Here is a 22,685-nt window from a genome sequence, read left to right as displayed (position 1 = left end):
CCGCACATGAGCCAGTCCAGGGGCACCAGCAACGATCTCGCTCGAAAAAGCCTCATGTGTCGCCCGCACATGAGCCAGTCCAGGGGCACTGGCATCGATCCCGCTCAAAAGATTTCATGTGTCTCCCACACATGAGCCAGTCCATGGGCACTGGCAACGATCCCGCTCGAAACATTTCAAATAATAATAATAATAATAGCAATAAAAATGATAAATGGATAAAATAAATCTTTAGTTCAATTTGAGCTGTAAGGCATAAAATGGTGCTCATTCAGTTTCCAGTTTACAGTGCAAATATTTAGTTGAGTGAGCTCCTTGAAACTTAACAACATGAATCAGTAATGAAACATTAATAAAAGCGAATTTGCTGTTTATATGTATATTTCAGCCTAAAAATGTATCAACTATTTGGTCAGAAGATTTCAGATATCCTTTTAATTTGATTTTTCGAGGTAAATACTTTTTACAGATTTCATAAAGTTCTTAAAAGTCAGATTTGCCTTTGAATCCTTTTCTTACTTTTTTTTTTGTTTTAGTGTTGAACATTTTATATTTCTACATTATGGTTTTAATAATGGTTCTTTTTGCAATAAATACAGTAACATAATCTTTACAACAATAGGCATAAAGCCTGAAATTTTTGGGGAAAGAATTTGTCAATTACATTGACCCCCTAGTGCTCAACATTTTATCAACCCCAAAGAGATGAAAGGCAAAGTCAACCTTCATGGAATTTGAACTCAGAACAATGTAAAGCCAGAAGAAATGCTACTAAGCATTTTGTCTGGCATACTAATAATTCTGCCAGCCCTCCACTTTGATACAGTAACTTGATAGAGAAATCACTTAAATTTAGTCTATTAATATAATTCCATTCACATTTGGGGCATTTTACACTTCTAATACTTATCTGCCACTTTATTTTATCAATCTCATATAAAATGCACTTTTGACCTTGGTATGGTTTAAACTCAGAATGTAAAAGGCTCTAACTAAATATTGCAAAATATTTTTCCAATCCCAATGATTACTGTATCTTTATATATATATTGTTTTAAACTACATTACATTTCTTTTTCTTTTTACAGTTTTGTATCGTATAGTTACTCACAAGTGTTTTGAATACTATATATGTAAGTTGATTTCTCTTTCTATACTAATTCAACAAAGCTGCTTTAATAAATTGTGTTGTAATTGTACAAAAGAAATAGGAGTGACTATGAACCCTCTTTACCCATTGGCACATTTTTTCAAAGTTTTCATATTCATGTAGAATATCAAGAGCAAGCAAATGTGTTAATAGAAAATTTGTCTAAGTTATACTCATGAAACTGTATAAGTTTCATACAAAGTATTAATCAACTCAAGGTGCTTTGCAGTAGGATTGAACCCAGAGCCACACGATTATAAAGTAAACATTCTAATCTTACAACCATGCCTGCTCTTATATTACCAATGATTCTTTTTCATTAAAATCCACATCTTATTGGAGCAGCTACACTACTTCATTCACTAGGATTATAGGTTTGAGCCAAGCCATATGAACTTTTCTCTGATAAGAAAAAAAAAAGAAAAAAAAAAGGATGTAATACAGCTGTAGTTTTTCTCTTACAATACACCTGGCCTTGTACTTGTATCAGAAATCATTTCCCTTGACTTTCAAAACTCATAAATCCTTAAGCTAGAAGGTACGTATTTTATTCAAAGATTACACTGAACATGCATACTCTTCGTGAATATGAAGTGTCCATTAGTAGATTTCATTGGTTATGGGTTCAATATAACTAGATTGTTTTGATGAGGTGCAAATGGAGAGAGTGTTGTTAATTAAATATATTTCAGTAAATTATTGGTAATTAATACATTCTGAAATGAACAGCAATTTGCATATCTTACTTATGGAAAACCACAATACTACAGTATTCATCTTGTGAAAGCATCTTGTATAGATGTATAGCACTAAAAGCATAGAAGTATCAGTAGCTAATGAAAAGTGAACTATAGTGACAGTGGACTTGCTAGATTACGGGAGAGTAATTCTACTGCACAAAAGGTTTTTTAAAGTTTGGTTTGGCAAGGTTTTCCATACTTCACTTATTAATTTACTGAATTTCATTCAAGAGATTTGTTTTTGTATTTTATAGATTTGACAATAGCATCAAACTTTACCTGGATTGTTATTGAAACTGTACAGATGTCAGGTATGTGATATTTCCCCAGTATTGTTTTCTTTTAAATCTATTTCTCTGTTTTATGCATGGGTTGGTGATATATTTGCCATAACAATTGTTTTTACAATTGCATGTCTTTCCTATCACTAATGATTATGCAGTGATAGTAGAGGCTTCTTTTTTTTTACTTATTACAATCAGGTAACTTTGAGCTTTCTCAGAAGCACATTTGAGTGTATGACTGTAATCCAGCTTTTTAACCTCCATAGCATCTTATGTCTTACTAGCCTTCATCTTTCTGGGGATATAAAATGAAGTATCAAATACTGAGGTCAATATAATTGGTTGTTCTTTCCCCCAAATTACTGGTCTTATGCCTCTGCAGGAAATGAATATTTTGGGCTCCTACATATTTTTATCCTGTTTAAAAGTACTGACCAAACATAGCTGGTTCAAAGTTCTAATTATTGTGTGTAACTTCCAATAATGATGAATCAACAAACACAGTAAAGCTAATGTTTGTTTTCAGTACTTAATGCTTCACCATATGAGTTTTTAGAGGAAAGAGATAGTTAAAGCAATAGGGTACGAGTCAACTAATTGAAAGGTAACCTTGTTTAGTATATCAGCAATACTGTAAGGTGTGAGTAATTTTTTGGTTTCTAATGCTGAGACCAATTCAATCTGTTGAAAAAACTACTTTTGAGAGATGGTTTGAAGAGTCTAATCTCTCTAGAACTAAGTATAAAGAGCACTCAGAGAGCGCAAACCTCCGCCAAGGCAACACCAACATCCTCTCAATGATTAGCTGGAGATGATTTTTAAGATGAGGATATCTGAAATAAATTTGACAGCTCTAATGAATGAGAATACTAAAAATGAACCTGACTGCTATCAAAAATTCGGAAAAAATAATCCAGAATCCTTGTCCGGTACCAAGTTGATTCCACAATCTAATCAGTTCTTGCCAGTCACGAGGCCAAACATCCCTGAAAGTTTCATCTGAATTCATCCAACAGTTCTTGAGATAACTTGTCCATGGACAAACTAGCAAACAAACACGACTGAAAACAATACCTCCACTATGGCGAAGGTAATAATGAAGGAAATGATATATAGTTATAGTAATATTTCTATGCTACTCTGTCTGTTGGAATAGATTTTTCTCTTTTATCTTTTACTTGATTCAGTCATCGGACTGCGACCATACTGGGGCACTGTCTTCAAGGGCTTTAGTCGAATGAATTGACCCCAGTACTTCTTTTAAAGCCTGGTACTTATCCTATTGCCAAACTTTTAGGTTATGGGGATGTAATCAAAGCAACACCTGTTGTCAAGTGATCGTGGAGGACAAACACACACACACATATTTGTATATAGCTATATAAATACAGAGTAAAAATTATTAATGATTAATATCAGTGGTTAGCATGCATAATAAAACTCAGAAGACATAAATATTTTTATAATATAATAGTGTATAAGAGTTTATATACAGAGAGGAGACCACCATGGGGATTCCTTACATGCTAGAAAGGGCTGTCAAAACCCAAACCATCACTTTCGTGGTTTGGGTTTTGATTGCTCTTTCTAGCATATAAGGAATGCACATGGTGGTCTCCTCTCCATGTATAAACTCTTATACACTATTATATTATAAAAAATCACACATATATATATATATTTAGTTTCAGTCTACCAATACACTCACAAGGTTTTAGTTGGCCTGGGGCTGTTGTAGAAGACACTTACTTAAGGTGTCACACAGTGGGACTGAACCTGAAACTATGTAGTTAGGAAGCAAATTTCTTACTACTCAGGCACTCATGTGCCAAGTCTCAATATTATTTGCTATACTATTTACATAAGGCAATAGTAATGTTGGTGATAATGATAGCAGTCTTTATAATCGCCATCTTTATCATTAGAATACATTCAAATTTGTGATGTTTGTTTAGGTTGTCCATTTATTTTTATATTGTTTTGTACCTGTGTGTGTGTGTCTGCTCATCATCACCATTATCAAAAGATCAATAAATATGTACCTGGTATCTAATTTCCAAGGATTAACTTAATCTACCATGCACCTTCCATTAAAGACTTATGGCATTGTGCCAATGTATGCATTTTTTCCTTCCTTTGTAATTAATGTATGTTTTGTTTGTCTCTGTCATTGTACTTTGCTGTATATATTTAAGCTGCCCTTGTAGTAAAATAAAGAAATTATCAAAGAGTATTGTAGTTTTCTTGAAGCATTGCAGAATATAAAAATTAGTGATTTGGGAAGTTATGATAATTCAATTAGGAATAGATTAAATACAAATAAGAACAATGATTAAACTTTATCTTAAAAAACATAACAATCCCAGTATTTAAGGTAAAAATGCACCTAGGCATGCTGTAGGTAATGATGTGAAGACATGTGCTGAGGCTGCAACCTCTCCAGCAATTCCTTTACAGTGAACAGATGTCAGATAAGTATTTCCATAGCTCCTTCTTCTGATTGAGCTGCAGTCTTAGGTAAGGCAAAGACCAAGACAAGGTGATTGGCATCTGGAATGTCATCAAGCATTCAAGTTATTTACTAGTCAGGCAATGTGGTCAGTGGAAGTTCCACATTGGTCTTCTATAGAGGGTTAGTAGCACACAAGAGTGATGGTGTTCATGGGAAAACACCGAGTGTTGATGATCAGCTGGCTGGTCTGTTCTGGAGAATTTTCGGGTCTGGGCCCATAGATAATTTTCGGGTCTGGGCCCATAGAAATCCCTGGCTAGGGAGTACCACCAGGGACCATTGCCAGTTTGAGATAAACTCTCCAAACATAGAAGTGCATCAGCTGGTCTACCCAAAATGCATGCAGAGCAATGAAACTGTTCTGCATGCACTTGTCCATTGCGCAAACATTGTGGAGTTATGTCGAACGCCTGTTGTTATGTACAAGATAACTCTAGCTATCAGTGCTGAATCCATTGTGAAGATCATTCTGCTACCTTCTTTTGGCCAGAAAGGACAGACTGTCTTTATCCATCTGGTGGCCTTAGTGAAAGTGATTGTGTGGTAGGTCAGTTTGAAAGGGCTGAAGATAAACACCTTCCCATTGGCCAAGCCCTCCTCATCTGTTTGGAGTTTCGCTTGAAAAAAAAACAAACGAGCATGTGCCTGTAGACTGGACAACAGAAAGGCACTTGCCTTAATAGTGAGGGTGACTGTTGTTTTGTGGGGTTCTCCATAAGTAACCTTCAGGAGAATCCCTCATTAAGAGAATTATTCATTAAAAAAAGTTTGGAATCTGTTGTTTTTTTTCTTTCTGATATCCTCCTTTTTACATGCTCTTTCATGTAATCCTATGCTGTAACATATTGTGCCTTCCCCAATGTTTTTTGTGAATCCTTAGTGGTTAATAAAGAGCTTATTATTATTTTTATTATAACAGTTCAACACATAAGTGTGAAGAAATATGACTTCACAGCTACAGGAGTAACTGTATTCTTTATTTATAGTAAGTATATTTCAGTTTATTACAATAATTTTGTGATGTTTCTGTTTCATCTTAGTATACAAAAATCTTGCATATGACTATTATTCAAACGATTAACATTCTAAGGTGCATAAACTTACATTTTGGTTTCATGCTTTGGTAAATTTGTGTCTACAAATTTACACACTCGAGTGTTTTGTTGTGCTTTGTAATCTTCAATTTTTGTTATGGTGCGTATATAACAACATACACACTCTCTTCTCTCCTTATTCATTCCCTCTTTCTCTCATTTTATCCATTCTCTTTTTCTCTTGCCTTTCTCTCTCTCCTTTTGTTCCCTCTCATTGCCTACAGTATAATATAAAGTGACTAATGACTGAAACAATTGTGATATTCCAGTGAGAGCAAAGAAGCCTGATCTAATTTTTTCTATGTAAAGTTTCAGGAGGGAAGAATGGACTGTGTTCTTGGCTTTCATGAGTCTTCATATGGATGTCATTTTATTTAAATGTTAACATAAAATTTATGTCCGAGTAGATGTTACTTTAGTTCTATTATAGTTGTTTGAGTCCATTATGAATTGTTAGCTCCATTATAGTTCTTGTGCTTTCATTCCAGTGTAAGTTCATCCTAGTTTTTATGTATGTCTACACAGTGTAATTTCCACTGTTGTTAAGTTCATATCAGCTCTGAATAAGCACACCTATGATCAAAGATTTTCCAGCTGAGATGATCCTGTTTCTTTTTAAGCATAGTGTCTTAGACTACATTAGCCAATATGCCATTCCGTTTATAAGATAACAATGTGTGATTTGAGAAAGATTTGGCTGTTACTTCCAGCAGGTTAGCTCATTGCACTTAGAGTTTATTACCATTGATATACTTGAAAAAAAAAATTGTACACTTCAAATTTTAGCAATAAATGTATTTCCTATTATAAATGTTACACTGAATTTCAAATATGTTAACATGTCAATATATGATAGAGAAATAAGGGTTGTTAAACCAAAATTCTGCAGAGTCTGGTGAGCAGCGATGTTCAATGTTTCTAAGAGATATTTAAAATAAATGATGTAAGTAGGAATTTGGATAACACTTGGGCAAACTCATGATTGTTAATAGGAGAATGGCATGAAGAGTTTATGTGAGACAAGAAGGATTTGGGGGAGGGCAGGGCAGGTTGTGATTAGTTTAGATACATTGAAGTAAGTAAAACAAATTATTGAGAGCTTAGAGTAGCTGTCAACATTGGAATGATTGGAGTCTCTCATTAGTATATATTAGCATTGTTGTTCCTCTGGTTGTTAATAATTGGCAGTGACATGTAATAGTTTATCAGTGACAGCTGTAATACTTGATGACTGGATATGGATGAGTGTGATGACCTATGATTTGTCATCAATGGCTGATGTGTAGCCTTGAATGATGGTAGTGATTGATAATTGTACAAGGGTAGCTGTGGTGGCTAGTGATTTGGCATAAAGGCAAAAATATGCAGCAGAAATAGCTTTGTACTAGTTGGAAGAGGATTTTCAACTTACATTAGAATCTGTTCTTTTCAACTTACTAATTGACCAGTGATGGCTGTGTTTGCAGACTATTGCACAAAGATGAGTGAGAGCTGTTGGCAGATTATTGGCTATGGGTGACTGTGGTGACTGAAAATTGGTTATACACAAATGTGATGGCTAATGATTGGCCAAAGATGAGTAACAATTAGTTTGTGGTGGCTGAAGATGAGGTCTGAATGCTGTAGGAATTGCGTTGTGTCAAAGAGAAAAGGATATTTTTGACCTACATTAGAATTTGCTCTTGTCTTAATAACTGACCAAAGTCTCAAATGTTTTGTTTCTTTTACAGTATATGTCATTGAAGCATGTCTGAAAATTCTTGGTAAAGGACCAAGAGAATATTTTACAACTGGTTGGGATCTGTAAGTTAAACAATTTATATTATATATATACTGGTTTCTTGTTAAGTTTTTCCTAAATCAGCTATATATAATGGAAGTTATATTTCTTACACATTTTTGTAGAAATCCAAGTCAGTAAATCTATTGTATTTATTATTTTGTTCTTGGTTTTTTACACTAAAATAACTGTAGGTGATTGTAGTCTCACATTTCTGTTCAGATCTTCATGTAGTAACTCTACCTTTATTCAGAAATAATATTTGTCTAAGCAAGAATTGAAACTTCTCTGCTTACCCATAAAATCGGACATTTAAGTGATTCAGTGATAGATTGCCGTCTGATAGATTCACTAGTTCTATAGTGGTTTTCTGTTTTGCTATTGAATACTTTCTAATTAGTAGTCTCTCATTTTCTATCGCTTAAACATATTACAAGGTGTTGTAGGAGTTACTGTTTGTTCCTAGTTTTCTGTTTTCCAATGTAGTGTTTGTCTTTCAGATAATGCCTGTATATTCTGTAATAAGTTAGTGAAAAGAGGAGAGGCAGGGCACATGCCCTATGCAGGTTCTTCTACATCGAGAGCTTGTTGTTAATGTTCATCTTTAACATGTATGGGTCAATGTTTTCAGGAAAAATATGAGTGGGAGGGGAATTCCAGAAGTTTGCAGTTTTGAGAGGATGGGATATGTGAAGTGTTTAGTGTTGTGTCTGGGGGAGTGAAACACAGAAAGGGTGATATGAGGGGAAGAAAGAATGAGTAAGTTTGGTTGGAGAGAGTATGTAAATAATTAGTTAAGAGGAGCAGAGGCCATCCTAGTTATTAGTGGATGTGTGTTGGTGAGTACATCGTTGCCTGTCAGTCAGATGACCATTTAGGCTCCAATGTAGATCTTATTCAGACTTTATAGAATGTCAGCAACTGATCAGAGCTGTGTGTAGAATGCTAAGGACGTATCCTTAGCATTATACACACAAGAAGTTTCATCTGCATAGGAGTATGTGTTGTTAGAGAGGAGTAGGTGTTGTATGGAAAGAAGAGTGTAGGAAACATAACCAAACCTAGTGGGTATACCAGAGTTTATATAAAGTGAGTTGGAGAGGATCTTACTGGTACATACTGCAGTGGTGTAATCTGATAGGAATCTTCTGATTCAAGAAATAAAAGACACATGTTAATTGAAAGAGAGCAGCTTAGCTGTTGTTCTCTAAAGAGAGTAAGAGACTCAAGGTAGATTACAAAAGAAAAATTAAGCCAATTCTTTTCACAAAATTCAACAAAAGTTTGCCCAATATAGAAATTTGTCAACAATGGAAAACCAAAAGATGGCACCAAAAATTTCAGTTTGGTGGTTGAGGATGCAGTTGAGACAACCAGCCTCAAATGGTACTATATGATGACTATGTAAGACTGGAGGCATGGAGAAGTGGAGTTTGGGAAGTGGATTTGTTGACTGTGTGTAGTGTAGTGCTGGAAGTATGGGAAGTAGACATGTGATTTTTACCGCAGGTCTTTTAACAGAGATGCAGTCATGTATAGAATTAGGTAGGGGTAGCCATTTCCCACCACCACACACCATAGGGGTTGTGGCAATATTTCATCAAATTAAGATGGATTTAAACTTTTTAAATTTGCCCAACATCATAGCAAAGAATTATATGAATGTAAAGTCTATTTTGACTTATTAATCAAGCAACTTTGCTAAAAAGAATTTCATTAATATTTAAATTTTTGTTGTTGTTGTTGTTGTGGGGAGCGGTCATTTGTTAGTTTGAGAATCACTGACTCAGCTGATTTCCTTCTCAAAGCACCAGAAATATGTCATTTGTTATCGTGAAAAGAATAATTTTCTTTTGTTATTAAATATTGAAGGGGTAGAATTCAGCATCATTATTTGCACCTCATTTAATGTTTTCAATATTTTTGTTTTGTTTTTGCCATTTGTTCATGTTAAGTGAAGTTGTGCTCCATTCTTTACCACTATGCTCTTGTAAAAATGTTTTGTAGCATTTTTACTTAATTGCAAAAAATAGAATAAAAGCCATGACAGCCATGGCTGGGGTGTCTATGATCATGTGTCTGCTCTGTTAGGACTAACTCTACATTAAAACTAGTATTTTATTTTTTCAATAAAGATTATTTTCTTTCTATTTTCAGGTTTGACTTTTTTGTTACATTAGTAAGCATTATCGGTCTGCTTGGTGAGATTGTCAATCATAATTTTTATTACATCATGGTTCTCCGACCATTCAGACTTCTCAGGTTTGTGACCGTTTTCTCTTATTACCAACATTACTATCACTTACTACCATCACCTAATACATACACACACTCACACATGCATACACTCACATCACACATACAGGGCTATTTTAGCAGAATTATAGCCCCAGTCCCAGGCAAAGCAATGCATTGAGGCCCCCTTGGGCTCCTTGATGCATAGGATCTTGGGTCCAGTGTGCCTATGCTTTACAATTACATGCACATACACACACACACATGTACATTACATATGAATAAAGTTGTCTCTCATACTTCCAGTTATAAAAATAAAGTAGTCATAAAGTATAATTGTTTTTCTTCACCTCATAATTATCTCTAATTCTTTTATGAAGTTTCTTCGGTGATATTGACACTTGCTTCTGGTGTTGTATCTCTGCAGATTATTCAAAATCAATCGAAGATATCGAGATGTTCTGGGAACATTCTTTGTTATTTTCTCACGTCTTGTCAGGTAATGATGCTTTCCGTTACTGTTCTTTTTTTTTTTTTTTTTTTATTACTGTTGTTAGAAATGGATATTCAATGTTGTTTCATGACTGGATACTTTTTATTTTTAATCATTGAATAGTAAATATTTAAGTGACACATATTGCTGATTCATTGAAACAAAAACCTTGTTGTTGGCAGTAATCCTACCTTTCTACCATTTAGCTATATTTTAAGTGCTGTACAACTAATATGATTCCATATCTTAGAGAAGAATGAACGAGAAGTGTGACACTTATGACTTACTCATGAGCATTAGTAGGGTAAACGAAAATGAAGAACTGGCAGAATCGTTAGCACACCAGACAAAATGTTTAGTGGTGTTTCATTCATCTTTATGCTCTGAGCTCAAATTCTGCTGGTGTCAACTTTGCCTTTCATCCATTTGGGGTCAATAAAATAAGTGCCAGTTGAGTACTGGGATCAGTCTAATGAATCTGTCCCTCCCCCAAATTGCTGGCCTTGTGCCAGAACCTGAAAGCATTAGTAGAATAAGTGGAGTGAAATGGTTTTAATGAAGTATTGAAACACCAAATTGTCATAAATTGGTAGAGGCTTCACTCTTACTTTACCATACCACCTTCTGTAGTTACTAATCAATGAAATTTATTGCATTTGGTCAACAAATCGCTTGGAAAACAAGCAAAATAGGTAAGGGTTAGCAACAGGAAGAGCATTTGTTGTAAAACAGTGCCTCAGTTATGTTTTCATTCAACCCATGCTAGCATGGAAAAACTGTGGTTAAACAAATGAATGAATAAAACAATGAAATTGAATAAATTTTGTTAAAGCCAAAATACAAGCTGCTTTACTTTGCTTCCCTCATTTACTTTGCTGGAACTAAGTACACTTCTAGTTAAAATTGAGAAGAAAGCAGTAGGATGGACATCCAGTCATAAGATCTCGTTCTCTAACAGTATGCACTTACTCATAGTTAAGGATGGTGAAATTCACAGCTGCAAATGTGTATGGTGTTTGATATCCCTCTTTCTTTGGAGATATGAAGATTTGAAATGGTTAATCTAATTCAGTTATTTTAGCCGTCTTTGTTTTATTTTCTCATATATCAATAATTTAAGTGTATACCTACATATGTACATATGATTGCATATGTCTATAATTAACTGCAAGTTGATCTCAGGATTTAGTAAATAGAATATTCAGATTTTATGCTTATATAGGATTCAACTCTCAGTAACAGAAATAAAAAAGATTAAAATGTTATTTATATAGCGCACTACTTAATATACAAATGTACTGGTATTATTAAATCTTACTTCATGTACTCTGTTCTAATTCTATTTTTATATATCTCTGGTTATAAATATTTTCTGTATTTTTTTCTTCAGCATTGCTTTAACTATTATGATGTTATATTACTTCTTTGGCATCATTGGTATGGAAATTATTGGTGATGTTGACCTCACCAATTGTTGTAAGTAAGTCAAATTTTTAATATCAACATTTAGCTATTTTTCTTTATTTACTTACATAATTTATAACAAACAGGTAAATAAATACTCGTATTTTCCCTTCCCTAAAATGTAAAACAAAACTATATTTTTTTAATGTTTACTGTACATTTATTTAGATTTTGTTTAATTATGACATTCCAAAATGTTTTAATCATCATTAACCCTTTAGCATTCAGATTACTTTATCAAGTGTTATTTATTCATATTCTTTTGAAATAATAAGCACTATCTTGTAGCTTTAAGATTTCAAATGATGTGATTATATACTTTTAGAATGACATTGTAAAGTAGGTGGGAAAGGCCAGATCTGACTGTTTAGAACTTAAAACGGGTAGAACATTTGGGCTAGATATAGCCAGTTTAAATGCTAAAGAGTTAAGAGTGCATTGGAACTTTCAATTAATCCGAAAACTCATTTCAGGTTCAATCCTATTATGTGGCATGTTGGATAAGTGTCTTCTGCTATAGACCTAAGCAGATCCATGTTTTGTGAGTGGAATTGGTACATGGGAACCCTGAGGGAGCCCATTGTGTGTGTGTGTGTGTGTGTGTGTGTGTGTGTGTGTGTGTGTGTGTGTGTGTGTGTGTGTGTGTATGCTTGAATGTTTATATTTTGTAGCATCTTTACATGAAATTACTTGAGTAAAAGTGGTCAACAAACTGCCCTGTTGCTCAACATTTTTTAAGACAAACATAATAAAAATCCTTTACTTGAAAAACAGTTAAGGGTTAGCAACAGGAAGAGTATTGGTTGCAAAGCCATCCCTCAGTAACGACTTCATTCAACTTACATTAACCTGGAAAAAATAAAACAATAGTAAACAAATGAACGATTAAAACAATGACATTGAATAAATTTTGTTGAAGCCAAAATTTGTGTGCTTTCAAATTAAAGCTGTTACTAAATTCTATCTACTATGTATTTGTATTAACTAATTGTTAGAACTGATTTTAATTAAGATGTTCATTGTCATTATTATATTTGCTATGCAAAACAAGAAAATCATCATCATCATCGTTTAACATCTGCCTTCCATAATCATAAAAGAGGGATGATAGAAACTTAACATTTTATGTCATTTGTCTTTTGACACTTGGCCTTCACTGACAACAGAATGCTATAGCCAACAGATTAAAATGTGATGAAATATTAATTTACTGTTGATCTCAATTTCCATTTTGCTTTTTATCAACTATTAACAATTCTTTTAATTGATAAGAGTTTTTTTTTTTTTTACAGTTGTTACATAATAAGAATTTGTTTAAAATATCACATCAGCTATAACAATGCAAAAAGCAACAAAAAATACAAATTTGAAAGATGTTAAAATATAAATCTGAAAATTTTAATTAGAAATGAGGACCTCACAGATATTGAGCTATTTCAGTACAATTACCATATCAACTCGAACTAGGGCCAGCTTAAACTGGCTGTATATTAACTAGTTATTTGTCCTCAACATTTTGCATGTGGTTTTAAAATAGTTAAAGATATTTCTGATTTGGTTGGCATTCAAAGGAACACCAGTGTTGAAGACTTTTACCGGGAAGATAATAGCACCAGTATTCAAGGCCTATATTATTTAAATAATTTTCAAAATATTGTTTACAGTGGAGGTAAGGAATTTCATTTATGCTTTATTCAAGCATCAACTAACTTTTTTTTATTCTTGAACCCTGAAATTTAAATAACCTTTTAATTTCACTTTCTTTCACCTGCTAGAATACTATAAAAATACAATTCTATTTGCTCTTGTTTAAAAAATATTATATTTTCAATGCAAACCCTCTTCTAAATTACAAATAATTGTAAAAATAAAGAAGCTATCAAATCCTTTTGTTTGAATTATCAGCTGTTTATTACTGTGGTTATATAAACTTTTATTTTAGTGACACTGTTTGAGCTGACCGTTGTTAATAACTGGTTTATAATCATGGTGAGAATACATTTTTCTAATATATTTCTACCTTTGATATTTGATATTATTTAGTTTCTATCTTTGGTAGTTGTTTAATTTTCTGATTTCTAATGACCTACTAAATTAGTAATAACAAAGAAATTTAATGGTTGTGGATTAATAGGAAGTTGGCATTCAGTCACTGCAATCATGTCACTGACTATAAACAACTGGCATAATTTTCACATATTACAATATGAAAAAAAAAAATGTTTTACTTGAAAATTATCTATCACGTGTGTTTGGGCATACATGTATTATACCAGTATTTTAATATTATAAACTATTATTATATTTAACTCTTTAGCATATCCAGCCCAAATAACCAGCCATATCCGGCCCAAATATTCTACCTATTTTATGTTCAAAGTAGCTGGAGCTGGCTTCTCACACCTAACCTACAATGTCATTCTAGAAAAAAACAATCACATTGAAATCTCAAAGCTACAAGATTTTTACTTCAAAACCATGTGAATAAATAAGCATTACAATTTACAGAATAATTTAAATGCTAAATAGTTAGTATCTTTTTCAGAAAATTACTAGTCCAGTGATAGAAATAGTAATACTAATGATTAATTGCATTTATTTTTTACATTGTGTAAGGCAAATAGAGGAGGTGTATAGTTGATTGAATCTACCCTAGTACATGATTGATACTTATTTTATCAATTTGACAAGGATAAAAGACCAGTTAAATTCTAGCATGATTTGAACATAGACTGCAGAGAGATAATTTAGTGATTGACTTTTTTTTCTTTTTACATAAATAAACAAATATCCAAAAAGAATTGGCCCCATTAATTTGTCACATGTAATTCATTGAAAAAACAGGTTCGTAAATAATTCTTTATTTTCCTTCAAACATTTAAATGGACCTAATTGTTCAGATGACAAACAGTAAATACTTGTTTTTGGTAATTCAAAACCTGTAGCCTTTTTTTCTCTTAATAGTATACAGTATCATCATCACCATCATATGTTGTCCTTATTGTCATCATCATACATCATACGTCATCATCTATCACATCTATTTTCCCATGTTTGTATGGGTTGTATTGGTCTTCTCTAGCACATTGTCTTACCACATGATGCAGTCCCCTGTCATCTACTCCAAGAGATTCAGCCCTACCCAATATTAGATTTAACTTCTTTTTCCCATGCCTTCATTCTCAGTGGATCACTTGGCAATTCTTTTTACCCGATTGTCATCCTCCATGTGTATCATCACATGTCTCTACTAGCTTAATCTTTTCTCCTACAAACAACAACTGATTACCCTAAAGTTCTTCTTTCTCAGCTCATCTATGCTCCATCATTCATGCACACTAACAATTACACATCAAGCAGAGTATGCTTTCTTCATTTCCAGGCTTTACACACCTTTCATTTCAATGTCCATTTTTCAGTATCATGCAACACAGCATATCATACACAACTATCATACAATCTGTCTTTCACTCAGAGTCCATTTGCTTTCAAGAGAAATAACAACTCCCGATTATTGTATATTTTCTAAAATGGTGCTTTTCTATTATTTGTGTAGGAAGGTTATGCTAATACTGTTAGTGAATGGCTGCGACTCTACTTCATGCTGTTTTATATTGTCTCTATGGTTTGTCATTTTTTTAATCTTAAACTTACTTAGTTGTTCTTTTTCTATCTGATTAATAGAGATATTGTTTAATTTTATTACAACACATGAGAAAATCATTGTCAATAATGACTTCAAATTTCTCAGATCCATTATGTTACAATATACTTTTCCTTCTGTAATATGATTACAATTATATCCTAGATAATTTGCATGATGTTTATGTTTGTGTGTATATGTAAATACACAATATTTAAGATTTAAAAACTGGAACATATACAAAAGATATTTATTGTAAAGCTAACTGTAGAAATAAAAGTTTCTTTAAATATGTTTATTAATGTAATTCTACCTGGAAATTTGGAAAAGTGTCTTGTTTCTGCTTTGCTTTTTTTTTTATTTTCACATTTATTACTCCATACATCCAAAGCAAAATTGGACATCTAAGGCAGCACATAAAACAGCTGGTGCACTAGGCTTGTGACCTCAGTGTTGTGTACATGTGACTTTGACCTTCAGTCTAAAAATAGTCGTATTATGACACATCAGTTCATCAATGATCTATATGTAATTGAGTGAACATATGTGTAGGAAGGTTATGCATCAAGTGGTGAGACAATGTGCAAGAGAAGACCAATGCATCTGATAATTTATCTAAAGTTGAACAGTGAAGGATTTGGAAGAGCAGTGTGTTTGTAGGAAATTCTGTTTCAAATTGGGAAAACTTTTACAGACACTTTTTCCAATGTTACAACTAACTTATAGATTTAAATTACATGCAATGTCACAAGGAGCACCAGTTGGGAAGAAAATCTACTAAAGATGATCCCAAATCTAAACAATTTTCCATGACAATGTACAATGATTTCATTGTGAAAATATAAGCATTGATCTGGAAAAATTGTCACCTGACTATCCATGAAGTTTCTAAAGAAATTAAGCATCTATAAAAGTTCTTGCCACATGATATTAAATAGAAAATTGAAGGTGCATTGTGTTAACTGCTGGCAGAAGAGCCAAAATAACCATGTTAGTCAGGAGCTATTTCATTCTTGAATACTGATGCAAACTTTCATATTATTGACCATGTTTAAGGATATTATGTTTGTAGAAAAAAATATCCTAAACATATAAATTTCAGATTGGATTTAAAGGGATTGTAAAAATAATACATTGCTTTATGTGCTACTAAAGTTTGTTGTATAAATTACATAAAATTTTCAAGAATTTAATAAATTGATTATTATAAGTTTGTATTTCTCTATGTAAAGAATAAAATATTATAGTTTCTCTCATTTTTGTTTTAGGTTGTGATGAATATTGTTGTGGCATTTGTTTTAGATGCCTTTCTTTTTCGTATTCAGTACAAGAGAACAATGAACTGTAAAGACATTGAAGGTATGGAGTATATTTTTCAGCAGCCAAACATCCCTTATATCGAATGATTACAATTCACTATTTCTCTTGAAGTATTTAAATTCAAATAAATTAAGTTAGATTAGAGGCCTACTCTTGGTTCAACTTTCAATAATATGTTTGCAAAATTAAAATTTTACAAACCAACTTTGTAGTAATAGGTCACTCACTCTGTATTTTCCACTACAACTACATTGTTTTCTGCTTCTTGGAGCTGGCTGGTTTCATGAAACTTTAATTCAAGCACTCTCAACTCAATTGTCTCTTCTCTTTTTATCAAGCATGTTGTGTCCAGCCCTCCCAGGCCCTACAATAACCACTATATCCAGTCCTTCCTCTCCTGGAGATCAAGCCTCTGGTATTCTCTTCCTGCTCATATCATTCTTGTCAACCACTAACAGCTTAAGTGGAACATTGATGGCATCAATCAGTAGCTTGTAAGGGTGATAGCACTGCCTCTTTTTTCCAGACCCTGCAAATAAAAATAAAAAATAACTTATATTTCAATTACAGTTGAGTTAAATTTAAAGTTATTTCAGTTCTTCTGATTTACACTGTGTTGTGCATAAAATAGATATTGCTTAATTAATGATGAACCTTCAAAAGCAGAAATATGCAAATTAGGTTACCCATCAGAGTGCTAGCCCAATTTACGACTGCTTTATAACCAGCTTATCTATGCTATTGATTGGGGAAGGAAGATAGGTAAATCTTTTCTGAAGAGCAGTCAACAATTAGTTAAATGGTTCCTCAGGAAACTCTTTCCAGTTTTTTCACCAAATTTCAAAGAATGGAAAGACTGTGTTTAAATCTTATTTAACTCACATTGAAGCTTTGTAGTATTTAAATGTGTATGTATCTATAGATATAAACACACAAACACATATGCGTACATATATATATATATTATATATATATATATACATACACAAGCATGCATATATCTGCATCATCCTTATTTGACATCTGTTTTTCATGCTGGTATAGGTTGGATAATAGTGACTCAACACTTGTAGCACTCTAATACACAAAACAGCAGAGTAACCCATCACTCTTTGTTGTTGAGGATGTCATGTGTTTTTAGTGTGCTTTTCATGGATAGACACCCTTCCTATTGCTAACCACTTTAGAGTGCATCTTATTGTGCCACCGGCATGAGAGACAATGTCTGGTGGCATAGGAAAGAGTACCTTTTCTATGTCACTTTTTTTAAAATATCATCTTGATTATTGATGAGCTATTTTTCTTAGCTTGTGAACTCCAAATATCCTCCATTTCCTCTTCCTTTTTTGACTTTTGATATTGGTGTCACGACTGGGTGCCCTTCTTGTTGCCAACCACTCCACAGTATTGATTAGATATATTTTGTCATATTACTGGTACTTGAGAAGTTGTCTACAAAAAATTTATATATGTGTGTGTTTATATATAAGTGGCAGTAGGGAAATTGATTGATATTTAAACATTTCAAAGGCATAAAAATATGTACCAATATATTCCAAATACAGCAGTGAATTCAAACAGGTGAACATCTTCCTCCAATTATTAGCCTATTGTCAGATAATCTTAATTCATTTTCATTAATAAAATATTATTTTAGTGGCAGCTGCAGAAGTACCTAGTCAAAAATAAACCTCTGTCCTTGGCTTTTGTTGACATGGAGAAAGCTTTTGACAGGGTCCCCCATTCCCTTATTTGGTGGTCAATGTGGAAACTAGGGATAGATGAGTGGTTGGTGAGAGCTCTACAAGCCATGTACAGGGATGCTGTCAGTAAGGTGAGGGTTGACAATGAGTAGAGTGATGAATTCAGGGTACAAGTAGAGGCTCACCAAGGTTCATTTCTCAGCCTCTTCTTGTTCATCATAGTCCTTTAGGCAATAATAGAGGAATTTAAGTCAGGCTGCCCCTTGGAGCTCCTCTATGCCAATGAGGAACTAGAGAAGAAATTCCAGGTGTGGAAGCAAAGTCTAAAATCGAAGGGCCTTAGAGCTGATTTAGCAAAAAACAAAGTCTTAGTAAATAGGAAAGAGGACAAGTCACAAATCCCTTCAGATAGATGGCTCTGCTTGATATGTAGAAAAGGTGTAGGTAGAAACTCCATAAGATGTACCTGGTGCAAGCTATGGACACATAAGAAGTGAAGCACAATCAGAGGAAGGTTAACAAGGAAAATAGTCTTTGTGTGTGGCAGATGCATGGGTACAATAAACACTAGAAATGTAAAGATAATAGATTTCATCAAATGCCAGGAGGAATACCTTGAAGTAGTTGATAGCTTCTGTTATTTAGGTGACCAAGTCAGCAGTGGAGGTGTATGCTCTTACAGGCAGGGCAAAGATCAGAGAGCTTCTACCTCTGTTGGTAATTAAGGGCCTCTCCCTCAGAATGAAAGGCAGACTGTATGTTGCCTGTGTGCAAACAGCCATGCTCCACAACAGTTAAACGCAGAGGACATGCAAAGGTTTGAAAGAAATGAAGCTAGTATGCTTTGCTGGATGTACAATGTCAGTCTGCATGAGTGATAGAACGTAAGTGTCTTGAGAGATAAACTGGGCTTAAAAGGCATCAGATGTGGTCTTCAAGAGAGACGAATACAATGGTATGGTCATGTGATGTGTATGGATAAGAACAGCTGTGTTAAAGAAGTGCCGATCTCTAACTGTGGAGAGAACTTGTGGAAGAGGTAGACCCAGGAAGACATGGGACGAGGTGGTGAAGCATGATCTTCAAATGTTGGGCCATTGTGGAGGCAATGACAAGCATCCGAGACCATTGGCAATATGCAGTGCTTGAGAAGACCCATCAAGTCAAGTGAAATCATAGTTGTGGCTGTGGCTGGTAGCATGAGCTTCGAATGTTGGGCCTCATGGAGGCGAGGGACATAGTGGTAAAGCATGAGGGATGTGGTGGTAAAGCACAGAGGCAATGACAAGTGACCAAGACCTTGGTGATGTACTGTGCTTGAGAAGACTTGTCAAGCCAAGTGAAACTGTAGTCATGTAAATGGTACCCATGAAATTGTAGTCGAGGCCATTACTGGTGTCATATACCTGGTACCCATGCCAGTGGCATGTAAAAAGCACCCATTACACTTTGGAGTGGTTGGCATTAGGAAGGGCATCCAACTGTAGAAACCAGGCCAAATCAGGTTGGAATCTGGTGCAGTTCTCTGGTTTTCCAGTCAAACCGTCAAACCCATGTCAACATGGAAAGCGGATGTTAAATGATGATGATGATAACAAAATTAAGAGATGTCTCTCTGTACTTGATACATGCTATTATTTAATCTTGTTTCATTTAACATTTACTTTCATTTACAAATAGAATAATTTTCTTATTTGACACATATTTTTAAAACCAACTGCATAGTTTGTATTCTTATCAATTTCTTGCAGATGAAAGCATACAGCAAATTGACATACCTTTATCAGCAGAGGAATTACAAATGTGTGAGCAAGAATCTATGCCACTAACTCCTTTATATTCAGGTGACCAGTCAAACACTAATGTAAGTACTTTGAAGGGGATTGTAATAATAATTTAGGCACACTGCCATAAATTTTGTTGGGAGCGGGTTAGATAATTACATGAATCCCAGTAATCTTGGCAAGATTCGAACACAGAATGCAAAGAGCTGGAAGAAATGTGAAATGTGAAATGTGGCAGCCTTTTATTCTGTCATAGTCACATTTTAGCCAGCTCAATAACTCTTTCTAATAGGCAAAAGGTCTGTAATTTAGGCAAGTGGGTTACTTGATTCCATTAACTGCATTTCTTGACTTGATAAAAGGATGAAAGCAAAGTTGACACCATCAGGATTTGAACTTGAATTGTAAAAAGTAGAAGAAATACTGCAAAGCATTTTGTCCAATAGTGGAGGTGCATGGCTTAGTGGTTAAGGTGTTGGACTTATGGAAAAATTGTGGTTTTGATTCCTGGACAGGGCACTGTGTTGTGTTCTTGTGTGAAACACTTCATTTCATGTTGTTCCAGAGAGGAATAGATATGCTAGAAAAATCAGGAAAAATACTGTCCAATATTCTACAGCCTTTGCTAATCCACCATTCTTAATTATTGTTTCTAGAATTAGCAAAGACCAATAATTTTGGGGGAAGACTGGTTGGTTATATTAATCCCAGCTATTGACTGGTACTTTATTTTATGGACCCTAATAGGATGTAAGGTAAACTTGACCGTGACAGAATTTGAACTCAGAACATAAAAGACATTAAGAATTACAAGGGAATTTATTGCTCTAACAATTCTGCCAATCCATTGCATTTAACAATTTCCAATTTAGGTACAGGGCCAACAATTTTGAGGGTAGGAGGTTAGTTGACTACATTGACTTTCTCCAGTACTTAACTGGTACTTTATCAACTGGGAGGATAAAAGGCAAAGTTGACCTTGGCAGTTTTGAAGCAAATCATGTTATTTTGTCCGACACTCTAATGATTCTGTTAATCCACTTTCCACAAAATATAAAATTGCAAGCTTTTGCACTAAATAGTTAATAAGTCAAAATTTATTAGCTAAACTTTAATTTAGAACATGAATTAAGAACAGTAATGCTTTTTTTTTTAAATTAGGTTTGAAGATCTAAAGTAAATGAAGATATATAATATGTTTTGACATATAGAAGTTGCTGTTGTTTAGCTCTGACAAAACAGACCTATGATGAAACGTATTCCAGTCATAACAATCCTGTCTTTTTTTTCTAGGCATAATGTACCCATGACTACATTTACTAATGTGTCCTCTTCTAAGATGACAGAGTAGGTTTGATTTGAGTGAGATTTGGCTGCTATTTGTAAAATGTGAAGCTACTGCTCACAGACTCCCTTGTTAGCTTGATACTCAAGAGTTTTTCTTTTATTGAGCCGAATGAATTGAAGAAGTTTCTTAGAAATGGTGCAAACATGGCTTTGTAGTTATGAAATTTGCTTTATAACCACATGGTTCTGGGTTCAATCCCACTAAGTATCACATTGAGCAAATGTTTTTCTATCATAGACTTGGTTGACCGATATTTTGTAAGTGGTATTTGATAGACTAAAAATTTGTAGAAGCTTACTGTGTGTGTTTGTGTGCATGTGTATACATGTATCTAATTATTGTCAAAGAATGTAAATATTGGTAAAAGCATGGTGATCTTTGAATGAAGTACTTTGTGAGAATAAAATCCTTTGCCCTGTCTTTCAGACGCTCTCTTGTCACTCTTGCCTTCAAAAATGCAGTCAGTGCTAAGCTGTAATCAACAATATTATTGTTCACCATTACCAATATAAAATCAAGTCAAACATAAAAATATTAAAAACTGATTCTTAAATCTAGTCTATCATTAAATGAGTTTAAAATGTTCAGTTAATGAGGTGAGTTTGAAACATTCTTAGCACTGATTGCTTGCTTTGGCATAGAAAATAACTTGTTAAAATAATAATAACAATGGGAAAATGATTTATTTTGGTGTCCTTTTGTTGTTTAGTCTTATTTATTTCTACAATCATATTTCTGTGTGATTTAGGTGTCTGCAAATGTGTGTGTGTGTGTGTGTGTGTGTATATATATATATATATATATATATATATATAATGCTGCCAGTAAGGGTACAGAGATGCTGCCAGTAAGGTGAGGGTTGGAAATGAGTACAGCAATGAATTCCGGGTAGAGGTAGGGGTCCACCAAGGTTCCGTCCTCAGCCCCCTCTTATTTATCATAGTCCTCCAGGCAATCACAGAGGAGTTCAAGACAGGTTGCCCCTGGGAGCTCCTCTATGCTGATGACCTTGCCCTAATTGCGGAGTCACTATCAGAACTAGAGGAGAAGTTTCAGGTGTGGAAGCAAGGTCTAGAATTGAAGGGCCTTAGAGTCAACCTAGCTAAAACCAAAATCCTAATAAGTAGGAAGGTAG

At 33.9% G+C, this 22,685-nt stretch overlaps 2 protein-coding genes across 4 annotated transcripts in view; one reads left to right on the top strand and one right to left on the bottom strand.

Annotated features, from left to right (window-relative positions):
* Window positions 1-20,343, top strand: part of LOC106869134 (two pore channel protein 1) — a 77,988-nt gene extending 57,645 nt beyond the window's left edge. For all 3 annotated transcript variants that reach the window (XM_052966355.1, XM_014914713.2, XM_052966358.1), the window contains 13 exons: window positions 389-452; window positions 1,089-1,133; window positions 2,145-2,201; window positions 5,606-5,671; window positions 7,511-7,583; window positions 9,718-9,822; window positions 10,223-10,294; window positions 11,679-11,768; window positions 13,324-13,421; window positions 13,695-13,741; window positions 15,309-15,377; window positions 16,664-16,754; window positions 20,170-20,343. In XM_052966355.1, coding sequence (XP_052822315.1) covers window positions 389-452; window positions 1,089-1,133; window positions 2,145-2,201; window positions 5,606-5,671; window positions 7,511-7,583; window positions 9,718-9,822; window positions 10,223-10,294; window positions 11,679-11,768; window positions 13,324-13,421; window positions 13,695-13,741; window positions 15,309-15,377; window positions 16,664-16,754; window positions 20,170-20,318 — 1,026 coding nt within the window. In that variant the 3' untranslated portion in view covers window positions 20,319-20,343. The remainder of the gene's footprint in view (window positions 1-388; window positions 453-1,088; window positions 1,134-2,144; window positions 2,202-5,605; window positions 5,672-7,510; window positions 7,584-9,717; window positions 9,823-10,222; window positions 10,295-11,678; window positions 11,769-13,323; window positions 13,422-13,694; window positions 13,742-15,308; window positions 15,378-16,663; window positions 16,755-20,169) is intronic.
* LOC106869148 (uncharacterized) overlaps window positions 11,901-22,685 on the bottom strand; it is a 29,912-nt gene continuing 19,127 nt past the window's right edge. Inside the window, exons 2-3 of the transcript XR_008263704.1 lie at window positions 16,943-17,244; window positions 11,901-12,601 (exon numbers count right to left, since the gene is read on the bottom strand). The gene's annotated coding sequence lies outside the window, so the exon portion shown is untranslated. The remainder of the gene's footprint in view (window positions 12,602-16,942; window positions 17,245-22,685) is intronic.

This window comes from Octopus bimaculoides, chromosome 1, assembly GCF_001194135.2.
Source record: "Octopus bimaculoides isolate UCB-OBI-ISO-001 chromosome 1, ASM119413v2, whole genome shotgun sequence".
Lineage (NCBI taxonomy): Eukaryota > Metazoa > Mollusca > Cephalopoda > Octopoda > Octopodidae > Octopus > Octopus bimaculoides.
The sequence above is the reverse complement of the archived record's forward strand: the minus strand, read 5'-3'. Positions and strand labels throughout refer to the sequence as shown.